General features: G+C 35.7%; 1 protein-coding gene across 3 annotated transcripts; it reads left to right on the top strand.

Moving 5' to 3' along the window:
- Positions 1-1,065: 1,065 nt before the first annotated feature.
- Positions 1,066-14,777, top strand: LOC127861947 (uncharacterized). Of its 3 annotated transcripts, XM_052400714.1 has the most exons (6): positions 1,616-1,965; positions 2,406-2,545; positions 7,993-8,462; positions 8,926-8,989; positions 12,335-12,428; positions 13,795-14,777. In XM_052400714.1, the coding sequence occupies exons 3-6, from the start codon at positions 8,031-8,033 to the stop codon at positions 14,174-14,176; spliced, it is 972 nt and encodes a 323-aa protein (XP_052256674.1). In that variant the 5' UTR covers positions 1,616-1,965; positions 2,406-2,545; positions 7,993-8,030; the 3' UTR covers positions 14,177-14,777. The 3 variants fall into 3 exon arrangements, with proteins under 3 accessions (XP_052256675.1, XP_052256674.1, XP_052256673.1); XM_052400715.1 differs by lacking the exons at positions 1,616-1,965; positions 2,406-2,545 and adding an exon at positions 1,066-1,207; XM_052400713.1 differs by lacking the exon at positions 2,406-2,545.
- Positions 14,778-17,032: the final 2,255 nt, after the last annotated feature.

Here is a 17,032-nt window from a genome sequence, read left to right as displayed (position 1 = left end):
TGACCATGTGACATGAGGACCTTCAGTTCTCGTGCGCGATATTGAATTGTGACATAACATGTGACCTGAGGACCTAAAGTTCTCGTGCGCGATATTGAATTGTGACATTACCATGTGACATAAGGACCTAGAGTTCTCGTGCGCGATATTGAATTAATACATAACATGTGACATGAGGACCTAGAGTTCTCGTGCGCGATATTGAATTATTTTAACATGTGACCTAAGGACCTAGAGTTGTCGTGCGCGATATTGAATTGTGACATAACATGTGTCTGAGGACCTGGAGTTCTCGTGCGCGATATTGAATTGTGACATTACCATGTGACATAAGGACCTAGAGTTCTCGTGCGCGATATTGAATTGTTACATAACATGTGACTGAGGATCTAGAGTTCTCGTGCGCGGTATTGAATTGTAACATTACCATGTGACCTTAGGACCTAGAGTTCTCGTGCGCGATATTGAATTGTTACATAACATGTGACTGAGGACCTAGAGTTCTCGTGCGCGATATTGAATTGTTACATAACATGTGACTGAGGACCTGGAGTTCTCGTGCGCGATATTGAATTGTGACATAACATGTGACATGAGGACCTAGAGTTCTCGTGCGCGATATTGAATTGTGACATAACATGTAACCTAAGGACATAACATTTTACCTGAGGACCTATAGTTCTCATAATCGACATTGAATCAGTTTGTTCGCGACATTACATTTTAACATTACCATATGTCCTAAGAGCCTATAGTTCTCGTGCGCGACATTGAATTGTTACACGAGGACCTGGAGTTTTTTCGCGACATAACATTTTAACATTACCATGTGTCCTAAGAGCCTTTAGTTCTCGTGCGCAAGATTGAATTGCAACATACTCACGTGACCTCATGTCATGTAGTTCTTGAATTGTTACATGCCTTTGTGACCTAATGACATCTTACTCGACATTATGGCTAATACGGCTTTTCAGTTGTTCGCACGTATTCAAACTTCGATCACTGTATACCGCTCTAGTTTATGAGTATGAGTAATTTAAAGTGACAAATGACATTTTAAAATGGCTGACTTCCTTCTCAGAATTGTGTTCTATAGGTTCACTCTTTTTATTTCGGGTGATATCTTTTCTACTCAACACTCAACTTCACCACCAGGATTTATTTTATTCAATCGAGCGTATAAAGTAAAACAGGATACTCACAAAACGTATGTAACGATCGTTTTATCTTTAAACTGATTTGGTGGTAGTGTTTTATTAATATTTAAACAGTAATTGGTTAACCGAATTCATTCTTGGTCAAATCACTTGCGAACAATCTGGTTCATTTTAATGAGTCACTTGCTTAAGGCAGAACACATTAAATTGTGATTGAATGATAAAAATAATTTTTTATTACTGTTTATACATATTTTGAGGAAAGTTTATTTCGCTGAAAAAAATCCTATTAAAAGAGAAGTTGTAAATGAACTTTTTGTGAAATGTAACCATATTAAAAGATACACCGTTGTACGATTTGAAATAAATATTACGAAAGTGTACCTATTTGAAAGAAAAAAAACTATGAGATATGGATTACAAAATTTGTTAACATATGAAATGTTACCTTGCAGCCTCTCAATCTCGTATCAGGTAATGCGATTCAATTTAGTTGTATATAAAGTACTTGAGAAGATAAATGTAAGCAATCAGTGTCCTTTTTGCACTCAACGTTCTTAAAATGAGCGCATTAAACATAAAATACAGTAAAATACAAAAAGACACTTTTTAAAAGTGGATTCATGCCATTTTAAATATCCCTTTAATATCCTGTATCGGGTATATCGTGCGCACGCCACGTTTGTTGAAAATCCCGGTAACATGACCATGTAAATAACTGCGGTAATCAAATTACCTCAGTTAATTTTAACCACTGTTTATACAATCGGATGCAGATGTGCAATTGGAAAGGATTGATGTTTTGAAGGTAAAAACTGCATTTTTACGATTTGACTAGCTTTTATCGACAATGTTCTATTGCATGAGAGTAAAACCAGGAGGGTCATGAGTATTACTTGATAAATATATATGTGCGAAAAACTAATATAAATTTCTTTAAAACGTGTGTACATTTACCATCCATGTTCCGCTTTAGTTGTAAGTAATACAAATTTAGTTATGTGTATGAGGTTGTATTAAAGCAGATGTTTTGAATAAAGTCAGAGTGGCATTATTTCTCTCGAGAATAAATAGCTTACGGACATTGTTTTTGTTGCGGTTTATTCCTAGTCCGTGTGCTGTTCAAGATAATTTTTTCAAAACGGCGTCTCCAAAACCGCATGGCTAGATCTTTAGGAAACGCTTCGGTCCTCTAAAAGATTTTGTTGATCACTTGAGCTAAAATATGTTTTTAAATAAATAAATTAGGTATACTGAGACCACTCCCGCTGAACTACGTTACAATGAGAGGTGCGTCTGCACGACAGACGTCATAACTACAACGGTTACGGCGTCTTTCCACAGTTTGTTGACGATACGGGACATTGTTAAAACAAATGATATTAACGGTAATTTTGAATAGTTTTTGTATGTGTAAGCCAATGTTTATTTAAAGCTGCACACCTTGAAATGAAATACATGTTAATCAATACATATAGATGCAATTTGAAAGTGTGCGAAAATGTCATTAAATCTATAGCCTAGTTAGCAAGTAATTTATTATTTTTTAAATTTTAAAACCGAAAGTATGATTTAAAACCGAAAGTAGTCGATTTCGAAAAACGCGATTATTTTTAAGTTTTAAAGCGCAAAAAAGTCGGATTTCTACCTTGAAACCACCAGATATAGTCTAATTGGCATAGATAAAATTAAATGTATAGCCTACTTTGCAAGTAATGTATTATTCTTCAAATTCCGCTTTTAAAACCGAAAGTATGATTTCTAGACGTATGCGTCCATTTCGACAAACGCGATTATTTTTCAAGTTTAAAAGCGCAAAAGAAGACTTATTTCTACATTGTAACCACCAGATATATTCTAATTGACATAGATGAAATATGTTTATTATTTATTATTAAATTTACTATGTCAGGTATTTCATTTCAAGGTGTGTGGCTTTAAATACGGATATTGTGTTCCTATTTCACAGCTTGCCATGTAATTTATTCCTATGTGATTGATAAAGTGGAAGTTTTACAGACCTGTATAGACAACTCATAAAATCATTGGAATATAATTCAAAGTCTGACATTAAACAGATGAAAATGCAAACAGACGTAAGCAAGAACGAATATTGAATCATTCTTATCAAGATCTGTCTCAAAATTAACTGCATGTAAGTGTAACTAGATCAATTTTGATGAATTAAAATGTTACGGCGTCTTACAGAGAGTGTTACAGTGCATTTACTACAACATGTTTAAGGTTACGGTATAGTATCGACGTTTACTAGAGGTTTCGGTATAACAAGTTCGGTAAATTGTATTTATATAGTAAATGTTGTGGAGGGTTCGGTAAAATGGATCTTTATAGCGGTATACCTACAATAAGGTGTTAATGCCACCCATTATTGTCTTACATTAGGGGCATATATTTGCAGACTGGCGATTAATTTTTAATTGATTAATTAATGCAATGCCTACAGTAAATAATTTAGGGGCATGAATGAGCTACCACTGAACTTTTTAAAAAGATTAGTTTTAGGTACCAAACCAAAAAATGTAGATTGAATTTAAAATGTAACTTTATTGAAAGTAAATTTACGATTTAAATAAATCAGTACTTATTTTTTTAACGATTTGTTCATTTATTAAAAAAATAGTAATAATAAATGTTGATTTAAAGACTGAATTAATAGAAGATCTTCAATTTAGATCAATGCCTTAAACAAATGTTCAAAGTCTTGTAAAATAGTGTAGTACTGGTTTATTAAAAAAAAAACATAAAAAATATTAATGAATTTGCGATTCTAAGATTAATTCAGTCTTTAATTGTATATTTTTACTATTATTTTATCTAAAAATAAATGTACCAAATCTTAAAAAATTGTATTACTGATTGATTAAAAAAGCGCCACAAAAAAATACAAATAAATATTACCCAAATGAAGTCTTGCTTTTAAATGACCTTAATTTGTTATTGAATTCCCCACTTTCGATGTGTGAAATATTTTCTACATTCCTGTTAAATTCTTTACAGTAATTGAGGTAATTAGTAACCGTTGTTGTTGCAATCAACGACGACCTCCATACTCACGTCCAAAATGGTACTATCGTGGAACGAAATCACCATGGTTTTAAATTTGACTTCCTGCAGGCGCTGTAACGCTGTAAAGAAGACACCGTAACATGTCTGAGTCGTAAGAGAAGATACCGTAACATGGACACGTAGTTGACATGCTACAACTTTTTTGCAAAATCGGATAGAAATCACCAATAATAGTATACACATGGGCATCACATGCTTGTAAAAGAGTGAACTTGATACAGATCATTGAAAATAATCATCGTGACAGAAACTGCCAGCCAGAAACAACGAATTTATTAGATTTGCTATGTTTTGAGCTTGAACTTCTTTTTTTATCATGATTTCACGCTAGAAAATGTCTCGATAGCTTAGGTAGCGAGTAAAGAAACATTAATTAATGAAAATAAATGCCATATCCCGTTTTAAGTGTAAGTTTAAACAAAGAAATTACCTGTCTAAACGCGTGTGTATGTCTATAACTGTCAAGACGCTGTAACCGTTGTAGTTACGACGCCGTATCGCGTTGTCGTACAGACGCACCTCTCATTGTAACGTAGTTCAGCGGGAGTGGAGACTGCAAGTTACAGAGGTTTTGTATTAGAATTTTTTTACTCTACATATTAAAACAGGTCACGCCCAGGCGGACACGTGGTTTATAAGCTCTCAGTTTCGGGACCTTCACGATAAATGATAGCCATGGTTTCAGTTGATTGCTTTTGATGATATTCAAACCGATCGACTTACATCCATCTTGCAAAGTTTGCCTTTTTTTCGGCTCATTTTTGACCTAGATATATAGTTTCAGCAGCGGAAACATTGAAAGCCTATCGAATTACGCACATTCCCAAAAGTTTGGGAATGATGCAAACAAACTGCAAAAGTTAAACGTATATTGATACGTTTTGCATTCTTTCTGAAGATTACAATTAAGAACAATTAACAAAAAACAACAACATGTGTATCTATAACATACGCTCTAGAACAGAACATAATGTTTCATAATTTTTCTAAGTGTACGTGATTTGGCGCCGCCCTAGAGTGAGGCGGTTTATATTTACCCATCATTTGAGTACGTGCATTTTTAGAAAAAACATTCAGGAACATTTTTATTCGGTAAAATACTATTTGTTTTCCGATACGTTTTTTCAGATATCCAAATCTATAGTGTACTCAATACATGAATTGTGTGTACGCAATACACATTTCCTTTAAATCTGAACTCATAGCAAATTACGTTTGGTAAATACATATAAAACCGGATATCAGTAATCATCAACGTTTTTTCAATTTATGTCGCTGTTATAATAAAAAACATACTACGCACAGGGTGTTACAATTTTAAAGGGACCATGTAACAAACTTTTGCCTTTTAATAAGAATGCAATACTGCTGGAGCACCATTGAGTTTCACTTCTTTATTTTGAATTGAAGTTTGCCATTAAATGCTTGAAATTGATAAATGTAAATATTGGAAGTAAATAGTTCAAGGATAAAACAGGAATAAAATTAAAGAAATAAAAAAAGCAATCATCAACTGGGCTCGAACCACTGATCCTTGGAGTAAACGTTTTTAACACCACTCGACCAGCCGAGCTCACACAGTCAGTCGTGTTTTTATACTTTATATAAGCAATCGTCGTGATATCACAAACTTTAATGGTACCAACAGAACTCTCCAAATTATTCAATGGTTTCGCGTTTGTAATGCTTTATAATTTTCAGGGTTTAAAATCGTCAAAAGATGCACAATGTGGATATTTTAGAGCATGGTTAACTTTCAGTATTACTGTTTCCTCGTAAACATCATTGATAAAACGAAAATGTTGACAGTTGCGTCGTTTAAATTAATCAAATATGCGAAAACTTGTACAGTAAACCAATATTGTTCACCTATGCACTCACCGTAAATTGAAAATTCAGCAACATTTCTATTTTACCAAGACTTTTATTATATGCGATTTACAAAACATGTGCATCCAATTTATACGATTTACAATAATACATTATCAGCTTCTGATAACACCTGAACCCCCAATCATTATTCAACCAGGGTTATATTCTTCTAAATGAGATTAACTCGTTCGCATTAAGGTTTCCAAACATTCCATTTCAACAAATCAGTGTGTATATTTGACTTATTGCGTTTAGGTTTCTGAAAATAGAACATTTTCTTTGCCTGGATGAATTTATAAACGGAGTTTATTCAGTTTCGTTTATTTAAAATTTCACGGATTTGTAAAAGCTGGCCTTTTTTATGGGAGCTGAAGTTCATGTTTTCGCAAAATCATTTTTCCATTACGCTTACTGGAACAGGAACGTGATCATTACCCGCCGTGTCCGATTCTTAACCCATTTATGCCTAGTGGACTGTCCCATCCTTCTAAATTGGATCAATTTATTTCCAAAATTAGGGATGTCTAGTTTACTTATTTCTATATTTAAAATATTTCTTACAGAAATTCATTCAAGCAAACAGCGCAGACCCTGATGAGACGCCGCATCATGCGGCGTCTCATATGGGTCTACGCTTTTTGCCAAGGCCTTTTTTTCCAACATAACAAACAGCCCGAATAAGTGGTACCCTTCTTAATTTGTGAAACGGTATTGATTTAAACGCTGATGGGAATGCAGTTGCTCCTTATGGAATATTATTGAAAAGTGTTCACCTTTGAAAATTAAATTATTTCTGTTTTAAATTGTAATACGTTCAAATAAAACACAACACTTTCAAATGAATGTAAACGTAATGTAAGTGTATTTTTGGGCAAATATAACAAACAGGTTCGTTTTGGAATGATTTGTATACCGTCTAGAGAATATAATGACACCTGTATAAGAAGAAGTTACATTAAAATAAAATTATTTTCAATTACAAAAAAAACACAATCAATATGCCGTCGAAATATAGGCGAATGCACTTTCATTATATAAATGCGGGTTAAAACATGCTATACATTATTTTATCCCACTTTTACAGCGAATTCGGTTGATTAAAGCCCCGTTTATTAAATTTCTGGTATAATCAACGTGCTACGTTCTTAGGCTACGTTGTTAACAAATGTAGTTCCTTGTATATAACAACTAAATGTTAAATTGATGTTATAAAACATTTAGATTTGCAATTCAATATGAATACAATTGTAATTTATAACGCACGACTCTTTGTCACAGAACGATATTCTGATTAAAAAAAAAAGATTATTTGATCAGCGGTTATTCTTAGAACGCGGAGTACTTGGTTACACTACAGTCATTATCAAAGTACGACAAACACTCATGAAAACGCGAAATTATCCAGTTAAACTAATTTTGTTTAAATAAAAAGGTTTAATGAATACAAAGTGGGATAAATAGAATAATAGGTTAGTGTTGATTATAGATCAGGTTTATCATGCTCGGCACGAAAACGAAAAAAGCACTCGTCAAGGCTCGTGCTTTTTGTTTTCTAAGCCTAGCATGATAAACCTGATCTATAATCAACACTAACCTATTATTCTCTATATAAAACAAACTTATACAATTGCACTAACAAGTTTATTGATAAAAAGAGTTGGATAAAAAAAGGGCGATCAATTGTGGTTTTTCGACGGCGAATGGTTGCCTTATAGGGGTCTCGTGACAAAGCTTTCAAAACGAATGATTTTTTAAATATAGCTTGCGTATGCAAATATATTTTATAAAGTCATAATGTTATAATTACACCGTTGGACGACTATATTACAACTCGTGGAGAAGCCAAGTCTTTCGTTAACCTTCGACTGTATTTTAGTTTGACATAAACGGCTGCATTACATCTTACACGGGACAATGGATCACAGACACAGACACGAACACGGTGAGCACCATGTTGGTCACGTGCACCCTGCATCACATAAGAACGTCACCAAACGGCCGGCTAAATCGAGGATGACTGCTACCGTCGCCGCAACTACCGAGCGCGTCATCCCCTCGAATGAAAACGTGTCTGTAGAAGGCGGTCACGTGTCTATGGATGACAGTCACGTGTCTATGCACGGCAGTCACGTGTCTATGCACGACGGTCACGTTCCTATGGACGGCGGTCACGTGTCTATGCACGGCAGTGACATGTCTATGAAAGTTGGTCACGTGTCAGAACACAGCGATCACGTGGTGCACGTTGGAAACCACACGATAAACGAGCAGCCTGACCGCGGCTACGAACATGGCGATGCACATACAGGGCACTTTTCCCACATGATGATGTCGCATACTCATACGGTATAGGGTTAACCAAATATTACGTATTCAGTAACATACTGGTGGCATTGGGTTACGCTTGCTGAAAAACATGTGAATTGATGATATACTGGTTGATCTTACACTTTCATTTTTTTAACTTACTTTATCATTTTTCTACGTAGATTCATATAATGTGACAATATACCTATAATTGCTTTAAAATGTAAATGCGCCTCCGTATGTGCCCAGTATACACTTTCAGACATTGTCGATAGTAAACCAGGGTCGAAGGTGGCTTGTTAAATTTTGGCAAGCTGCTAATAAATAAAACGCTCAAAATTTTACTCGTAAAATCATCTTAAACGCGTAGTACGTGTAATATGTTCTTCTTTGATCTTCAATTTGACAAACTTATATTCAATTTTCAAATAACTCTTTTATATTAAGATTGTCGCTTTTGCAGCTAAATTAATTAATGTTTATAACCTTTATTTCTATCCAGTATTTTTCAACGGGCAGCTACACGGATTTGATGATCAAAGGGATAAACGTTTCGTCTATTCAAGGTATGATCATAATGAATAAAAAAACACACGACATGTCGGCCATCAAGAATGAATATTAGTGTAAATTATATTGAAGGCATAGCCCTTTCAAAATAATTTACGCTCACATAATAATATAAACTTAACAACATCCGCCGTTGCCGCCACGACCAGGCTGATGATGATGATGATGATGATGATGATGATGATGATGATGATGATGATGATCATCATCATCATCATCATCATCATCATCATCATCATCATCATCATAATATTCATCATCATCATTATCAGCAGCAGCAGCAGCAGTAGCTGCAGCAGCAACAGCAGCAGCAGCAATGGTAGCAACAGAAGCATCAGCATCATCAACAGCAGCAGCAGCAACAGCATAACATTGACAGAAGCAGCGGCGACTCAATTTATTTGATACATGTTCAAACATTAACTTCTAAGATACCAATGCGTGTGTTTTATGAGTAGCACTGAGTAGCGCAGTCAGACTCTATAGGACCAGGTCATCACATTGTTGGTAATGATATGCCTCGTGATTCTGTTTCAGACATGATCAATACTCTGCTAGCGGCGATGTGTCTCGTGATTCCATTACGCAATTAAAACACTAGTTGTTGTGGTAAGACTGATACTTCTAGATCAGACTTGATCCTCAATCTGTTGGTGGTGATGTGCCTGGGGTTTATATTTCAGACCAGATTCACACAGATGATGTGATTCTGTTTCAGACTTTATCTCACACTACATGTAATGATGTGTTGATGTGTCCGGCGGTTATGTAACAGACTTGATTCTTACACTGCTATTCGGGATGTATCTGGTGATTCTTTTTCAGATTTCATTAACGCATTGTTGGTAGTTATGTGCCTGGTAATTCTATTTCAGACATGATTCACACAGATGAAATAGATGTGGCTGGTGATACTTTGCAAGTCATGATTTACACACGGCTGGTAATGATATGTCTGGTTTGTATTTCAGACTTAACCATCCAAATGCTTTTAGTGTTGTTCCTCTTAATTATCTTTCAAACACGATTAATAACCTTCCGGTAGTGATGGGACTGGTAATTCTGTTTCAGACTTACTTTTACCCTGCTGGTGGTGATGTCATGTTTGATTCTATTTTTTTTAGACTTTATTCACAAACTGCTGGTATCGATGAGAGTGCTGATTTGAGTCTATGGACAAATGTTCACACTGCTGGTGGTGATGTTTCTGGTGATTCTGTTTCAGGCATGATAATCTGCTTGTAGTAATGTGTTTGGTTTTATTTGTTTCAGACTTATTTTTAAGTCTTCTGGTAGTGGTGTGTCTTGTGATTCTCTTTCAGACTTTATTCGCAAACTGCTGGTAGTGATGTGTCTTGTGATTCTGTTTCAGACTTTATTCGCAAACTGCTGGTAGTGATGTGTCTTGTGATTCTATGTCAGACTTTATTCGCAAACTGCTGGTAGTGATGTGTCTTGTGATTCTATTTCAGACTTTATTCGCAAACTGCTGGTAGTGATGTGTCTTGTGATTCTATTTCAGACTTTATTCACAAAGTGCTGGTAGTGATGTGTCTTGTGATTCTGTTTCAGACATGATTCACAAAGTGCTGGTAGCAATATGTCGTGTGATTCTGTTTCAGACACGATTCACAAACTGCTGATAGTGGTATGTCTTGTGATTCTATTCATAAATGATACACAAACTGCTGGTAGCGGTGTTTCTTGTGAGTCTGTTTCAGACTTTATTCACAAACTGCTGGTAGTGATGTGTATTGTGATTCTATATCAGACTTTATTCGCAAACTGCTGGTAGTGATGTTTCTTGTGATTCTATTTCAGACTTTATTCACAAACTGCTGTTAGTGATGTGCCTGGGTATTCTTTTTCAGACTGGATCATCTTATTGCCTGTTGTATAGTGCCTCCTGATTATGTTTGAAGCACTATTAACATGCTGAATGTATCGATTTGTCCGATGATTCTGTTTCAGACTTGAATTACAAACTGCTGATAGCGATTTGTCTGGTGATTCGAATTCAGACATCATATGAAACATGTTGGTAGTGATGCGCTTAATGATTCTATTTAACAATTGCGTCTCACACTGCTTATAGTGATGTTTCTAGTGATTCTGTTTTTGGACTTGATTCACACAGATGGTGTTTATGTTGCTGGTGAATCTGTTTCATACATGATTAACACGCTGTCGGTGTTGATATGTTGTATTTGTATGCCCGACATGATTAACGTACTGTCGGTAGTGCAGTGTGTAGTTATTGTATATCAGACTTGATCTTATCACTGCTGATAGTGATGATTCCGGTGATATTATTTCAGACATGATTAACACCTTTTTAGTAGTAATGCGCCTAGTAATTCTGTTTGAGACTTGATACGCACTTTGTTTCTAGTGATATGGCTGGTGATTCTATTTTAGACTTGATCCTCACACTTCTGGTTGCGATGTTTCTGGTGTTTCTATTTCAGAATATTTCTCCCTGCTGTTAGTGATGTGACCGATGATACTGTTTGAGACATGATTCACGCACAGCGGCTAGTGATGTGACCGGTGATTGTATTTTAGACTTGGTCATCACACTGGTGGTAGTTATGTGACTTACAATTCTTTTTTCAGACTTTGTTTCTAGTGATGTGGCTGGTGATTTTATTTTAGACTTGATCCTTACACTGCTATTCTAATTCTATGTCAGACTTGATCATCCAACAGCTGGTAGTGATTTGTTATGTAATTCTATTTCAGTCTTGATCCTCACACTGCTGGTAGCTGGTAGTGATTTGTCATGTAATTCTATTTCCGACTTGATCCTCACACTGCTGGTAACTGGTAGTGATTTGCCATGTAATTCTATTTCCGACTTGATCCTCACACTACTGGTAACTGGTAGTGATTTGCCACGTAATTCTATTTCAGACTTGATCCTCACACTACTGGTAGTGATTTGTCATGCAATTCTATTTCCGACTTGATCCTCACACTGCTGGTAGCTGGTAGTGATTTGTCATGCAATTCTATTTCCGACTTGATCCTCACACTGCTGGTAGCTGGTAGTGATTTGTCCTGCAATTCTATGTCAGACTTGATCCTCACACTGCTGGTAGTGATTTGTCATGTAATTCTATGTCAGACTTGATCCTCACACTGCTGGTAGTGATTTGCCATGTAATTCTATTTCAGACTTGATCCTCACACTGCTGGTAACTGGTAGTGATTTGCCATGTAATTATATTTCAGACTTGATCCTCACACTGCTGGTAACTGGTAGTGATTTGCCATGTAATTCTATTTCAGACTTGATTCTCACACTGCTGGTAGTGATTTGTCATGTAATTCTATTTCAGACGTGATTCTCACACTGCTGGTAGTGATGTTTATGGTGATTCTTATCGAGGCTCTGAACACCTGTTTAAAGCGACACGATCAAAGGTCACAATAGTAAGTATACGTTACTCTGTTCTTTAAAAGACCTAACCTGTATCAATAATTTTTGAATAGACATCTGGCACCCCAGGCGAAAAAACAAGAATACAAAATCTTCGTTAATCTACATGTGAAGCGGTTGTTTTATGCAATCTTGAGTGGAACCAATAAAAAGGAAAAATGTATGAAGTGGTTATAGTTTGATAGTAGAACTTGTGTACCAAAAGACGACTTGTGTAGTAACAATATGTTCACCGCCGTGCATATACACCATGGGCAAGCCTTAAACGTGTTCTTTATTACCAAATTAAATCGTGGCTAAATGATGGTGTCACAAAAACGTTGTCAACACATTAAATTAAAATCAATATTACGTTTCGATTGTTTGCAACACACATTATCGCAATAGTTTATTTTTTCCATAAATATCCAGTGTAAGGCATATACAATCAATTAAATTGAATTAATACAATAAAAGGTGAGATGGTACACGAGCTTCTAACCTCCGACTCAAAAGAACCTTTTGAACTTCAAAATTGAAATATGACCCCCCCCCCCCCCCCCCTGGTAAATACGGACTTTTCTACAGTAGTAACACATTTCTTGTTTGATATTGTTTTTGTTCATATTGTGGGAGCAGTGGTCTAGTGGTAGGACGCTGGCTTAGAGATCGAGCGGTCCCTTGTTCGAATCCCGCTCTGACCACTGGAATTTTCCCGAGAAAGAAACTTATCCCACATTTGCTCTTCTCCACCAAGGTGTATAAATGGTTAACTGTGAGAGAAATAAGCCAATGTGCCGTGGCTGCATACTGCGCCGAATGTTAACGGACGACTTATGACCCAGTGATCAGGGGGTAAATGTGAAGTCGATTGAAGATCTATATGTGTATCGAAATCAGATTATAAACAAACCTTTATTTATATTAAAGAGATATTGAACTAGTGCAAATAAAATGCCGTTTACAAGTAATGAGGAAATTAACAGTTCCAAACATAATTGGTGGACCTCCATCAAGCGCAAATTACTTGGACCCATGTTTTACAGACCCATTGACACAGAGTTCATTTAAAAGTATTGTGCAGTTTTCAGTGTTTGGAAATTTAACTGTGGTTTTGTAACATATTTATGACTCCTTGTTTTCATAAGCTTTGTTTCATAATTGCTTAATTGCTATGTGTTTTACTTCTTCACGAAATGCCATATATGAATCAACCAAATCACGTTAAAGCAGGTTAATTTTACAGTGCGGCCATATACACTGATATTTGTATTACTTAAATGTACATAACAATAGTTTTACCAAAAGATGCTGGTTTATTGGTGATGTAAGCTGTTTGTACAAAGCTCTTTTTTACATGCACTCTTCGTTGAATTTCAGTCCATCTGTCTCATCCAAGTTTTCCATGCTCCTGTTGGCCACTGTTGCCAAGATGGCGACTCTAACAGTCGGGTACCTGGCGATGCTCCTAGTTATGACCATGAACTACTGGATCCTCATTACAGCGGTCCTTGCCTCTGGCATTGGTCATCTCATTATGCGACCTATCATCACCGCCTGCTGCAGTCCTCCAAATAGAATATCTACCCATCAGGAACTTGCAAATGCGCAGAAGGTGAACTGCTCTACGTCCGTGAGTATGTCCTGCAAACCACTGTGTGAGGCGGCACAGTCGGACGCGATTGAAGTTCCAAACGGAGAAGAGGAGACTACACCGTTGACTTGGGCCCCACAGCTTGATAAGCCCTGTTCACAAACATGACTTACTGAAAGTTTACTTTCTGCTTTGTTCTTAAGCAACATTATACTGAGAGAAGTTTTGTTCGGCCGTGTGTAGATACATAATGAATTGCAAAATGCCACGAAACGCCACGCATAAGGCCTACATGTACATGCTATTACTTCATCAAATAGCTTAGCAACATGTTTTTGCATAATCAAATTAGAATAAAAGTATACATAAAGGGATATCGTTCCCATGCACAACACGTGATATTATGTTGTAATGAAGTGATGAACTCTATTGACAAACATATGATGTATGTATAAACATATTCTTAAAGTATAATTATGTCTGTGTATACATGTAGTCAATGTACTTATATACAAGTATATGTTTTATCGTTGCAAAAGGTTGTTGTGTGTAGCATACTTTTAAATGCAAACTTGTAAACAAAGTAACTCTCGCTTATTTTGATTATTTGCTTACGCATGATTTGCTACAAAATTTACACTACCATGCTCACCATACATGCTCATCTATTTTTCTGCGTGTTGGTTTTCGTTATATTAAAATGATGTATTCCATGGTTTGTTCACAAATGTATTGATAACCTTCGCCCACAAAACAATACATTTTCAATATGGACACACTGTGCTACTTAATTCAATATAATTGCAATAAAACTGTAATCTTATATATTTGTATTTAATACTTATTTCAGATTGTATTATTGAGCCATTAAATAAATCAATCTGAGTAAGTTTCCTCGGGCAATAACTCTGGTCTCTAGAGTTTTCATGATTCAATATAGCAACGAAAGCCATATTAGGAAAAATATCACCCACCCCCAGTTTGAAATCAGACGAGATATAATTGGGCCACATTGTCTATATAGGTTTAGTACACATTTTGGAATCCGTGTGACAGTTTGGGACACTGTTATTCCTGTTTTTCATTAAGCAAACATATATCCAACACAGACAAATCTGGAAACTCGATACAAAGACAATATATGTCACACGATACTTTATTTGTAACAAGTTTATTCTAATGACTAGTACTCTCATACAAAACAGTATTTTCAGTCAGAGTCTACGTCAGTAATGTTGTTTGCTCCCTGATTTGGAATGTTCTATTTGTATGCTCCCCAAAAAAATTTTGGGGGGAGCATATAGTCGCCGCTTCGTCTGTCCGTGTGTGTGTCCGTCCGTGCACAATTTTTGTCCGGGCTATTTCTCAGCAACTAATGACCGAAATTCAATGAAACTGTATGGGAAGCTTCACTACCAAGAGGAGATGTGCATATTATCAGCGGGTTCTGGTCGGATGATTGTTCACAGAGTTATGGCCCTTTGAAATTGTCCATTAACTGTACATATAGTGCAATTCTTGTCCCCCCAACTACTAGACGTTTCCTTTAATCTAAATATATAGTGCAATATTGTGACAAAAAAACTTTGGGGAGCATCACCCGTCTCCGACGGTTTTTTGTTCAATCTGTGACAAAAAGATAAAAACGTCATTTTGACAACCTGTGAACAATTGTTTTACAAGTGTTAATTAACCAATGTTAATTGCACTGCAATGGGGGATATGTGCATTCTTGATTTGCACACAGTACTTTCGATTGCCCAAAATTTCGGGGAAAAAGTTCGATTCGTACTTCTTTCTAGTAGATGTTCGATTGGAGGCCAAAGACAGCTATCGACATGCGCAAAGATCGTTATGGAAACAATGCAAATAAATTTTTGGAAAGAACCCAATAACCGTCTGAGTATTTGCACCTTTACAAAAACACTACCGGAAGAGTACAGTGTGAAATGTGCATACAAAAATACTTTAATTATATGTGCACATATGTGTGTCGTTTATGTTCACTAGGCTAAATGTATGTGACGAATATTTGCTCAATTTCTTTTTTTAATTCAAACAGGGAGTCTAAATAAATTGTATATGCAGATGTCAATGACATAACGTGACATGGACTATGATTCGTCGTAATATTAACTGTATAACAGTATGCATATATTCAATGGAATTAATAACATAATTATTTACAACATTTTCTGTTTTATAAGATTTGGAATAATTGCTTTTAATGCGATAAATGGTGATATTTATGTACTAATGCGCGATGTGTTAATTAGTTTCGTACCAATCGTTTTCGATGCGAATATTAATATTTAAAAAACAGGATAACAACACAAATGACCGTTCTTAAAATATCACGTAGTATCTTATAAAATAAATTATTTTCGATTGTACCGGGCGCAATCATTTCTAAAATATAAATCTGATCAGGTTTATTGCATAAGGCGCTTGAGGAGTGATACGATTGCATTATGTTATTACATCTGTGTAAATAGATTGCATACACAAGTGTTTTAATTTCTTAACACAAACTTAAATATTGTTCGTTTATAATTCATTAAATTTGTTCGAATAAATGGTTAAGAGTCAAAGTTCTGATTTATGCTTTCAATGTAAACAGTTTTGTCTCGACAAATACACAAATAAACACAATTTAAAATTACACACGTTTTGGATGTTGCATAATCGTTATTAATTTTTGTTCACGGCTAACTACTTTTCTTAGCAACAATACATCAATCATAGATCGCATTCATGCGTTTGTCAGATATGCATGCTATTATAAATAGTTCCCCAAAGGGATGCATATGGTGATCGCTTCGTAAGTCTTTCTGCCCTTTCGTCCGTCTTTATGTCAGTACGTCCGTAGGTTAATACAGCTTCTTGTCAGAGCATAACCCAAAGAATATTAAAGGGAGTCAAATGATACTTAACTTAATATATATAGGGAGTTGAGAGGAAGTGCTGGTGCATTGACAAAAATTATTTCTTAAACAAGAGGGCCTGAAAGGCCAAAAGTAGCTC

Source organism: Dreissena polymorpha, chromosome 16 (assembly GCF_020536995.1).
Source record: "Dreissena polymorpha isolate Duluth1 chromosome 16, UMN_Dpol_1.0, whole genome shotgun sequence".
NCBI classification, from domain to species: Eukaryota; Metazoa; Mollusca; class Bivalvia; order Myida; family Dreissenidae; genus Dreissena; species Dreissena polymorpha.
Note: the sequence above shows the minus strand (reverse complement) of the source record. Positions and strands in the feature narration are given on the sequence as shown.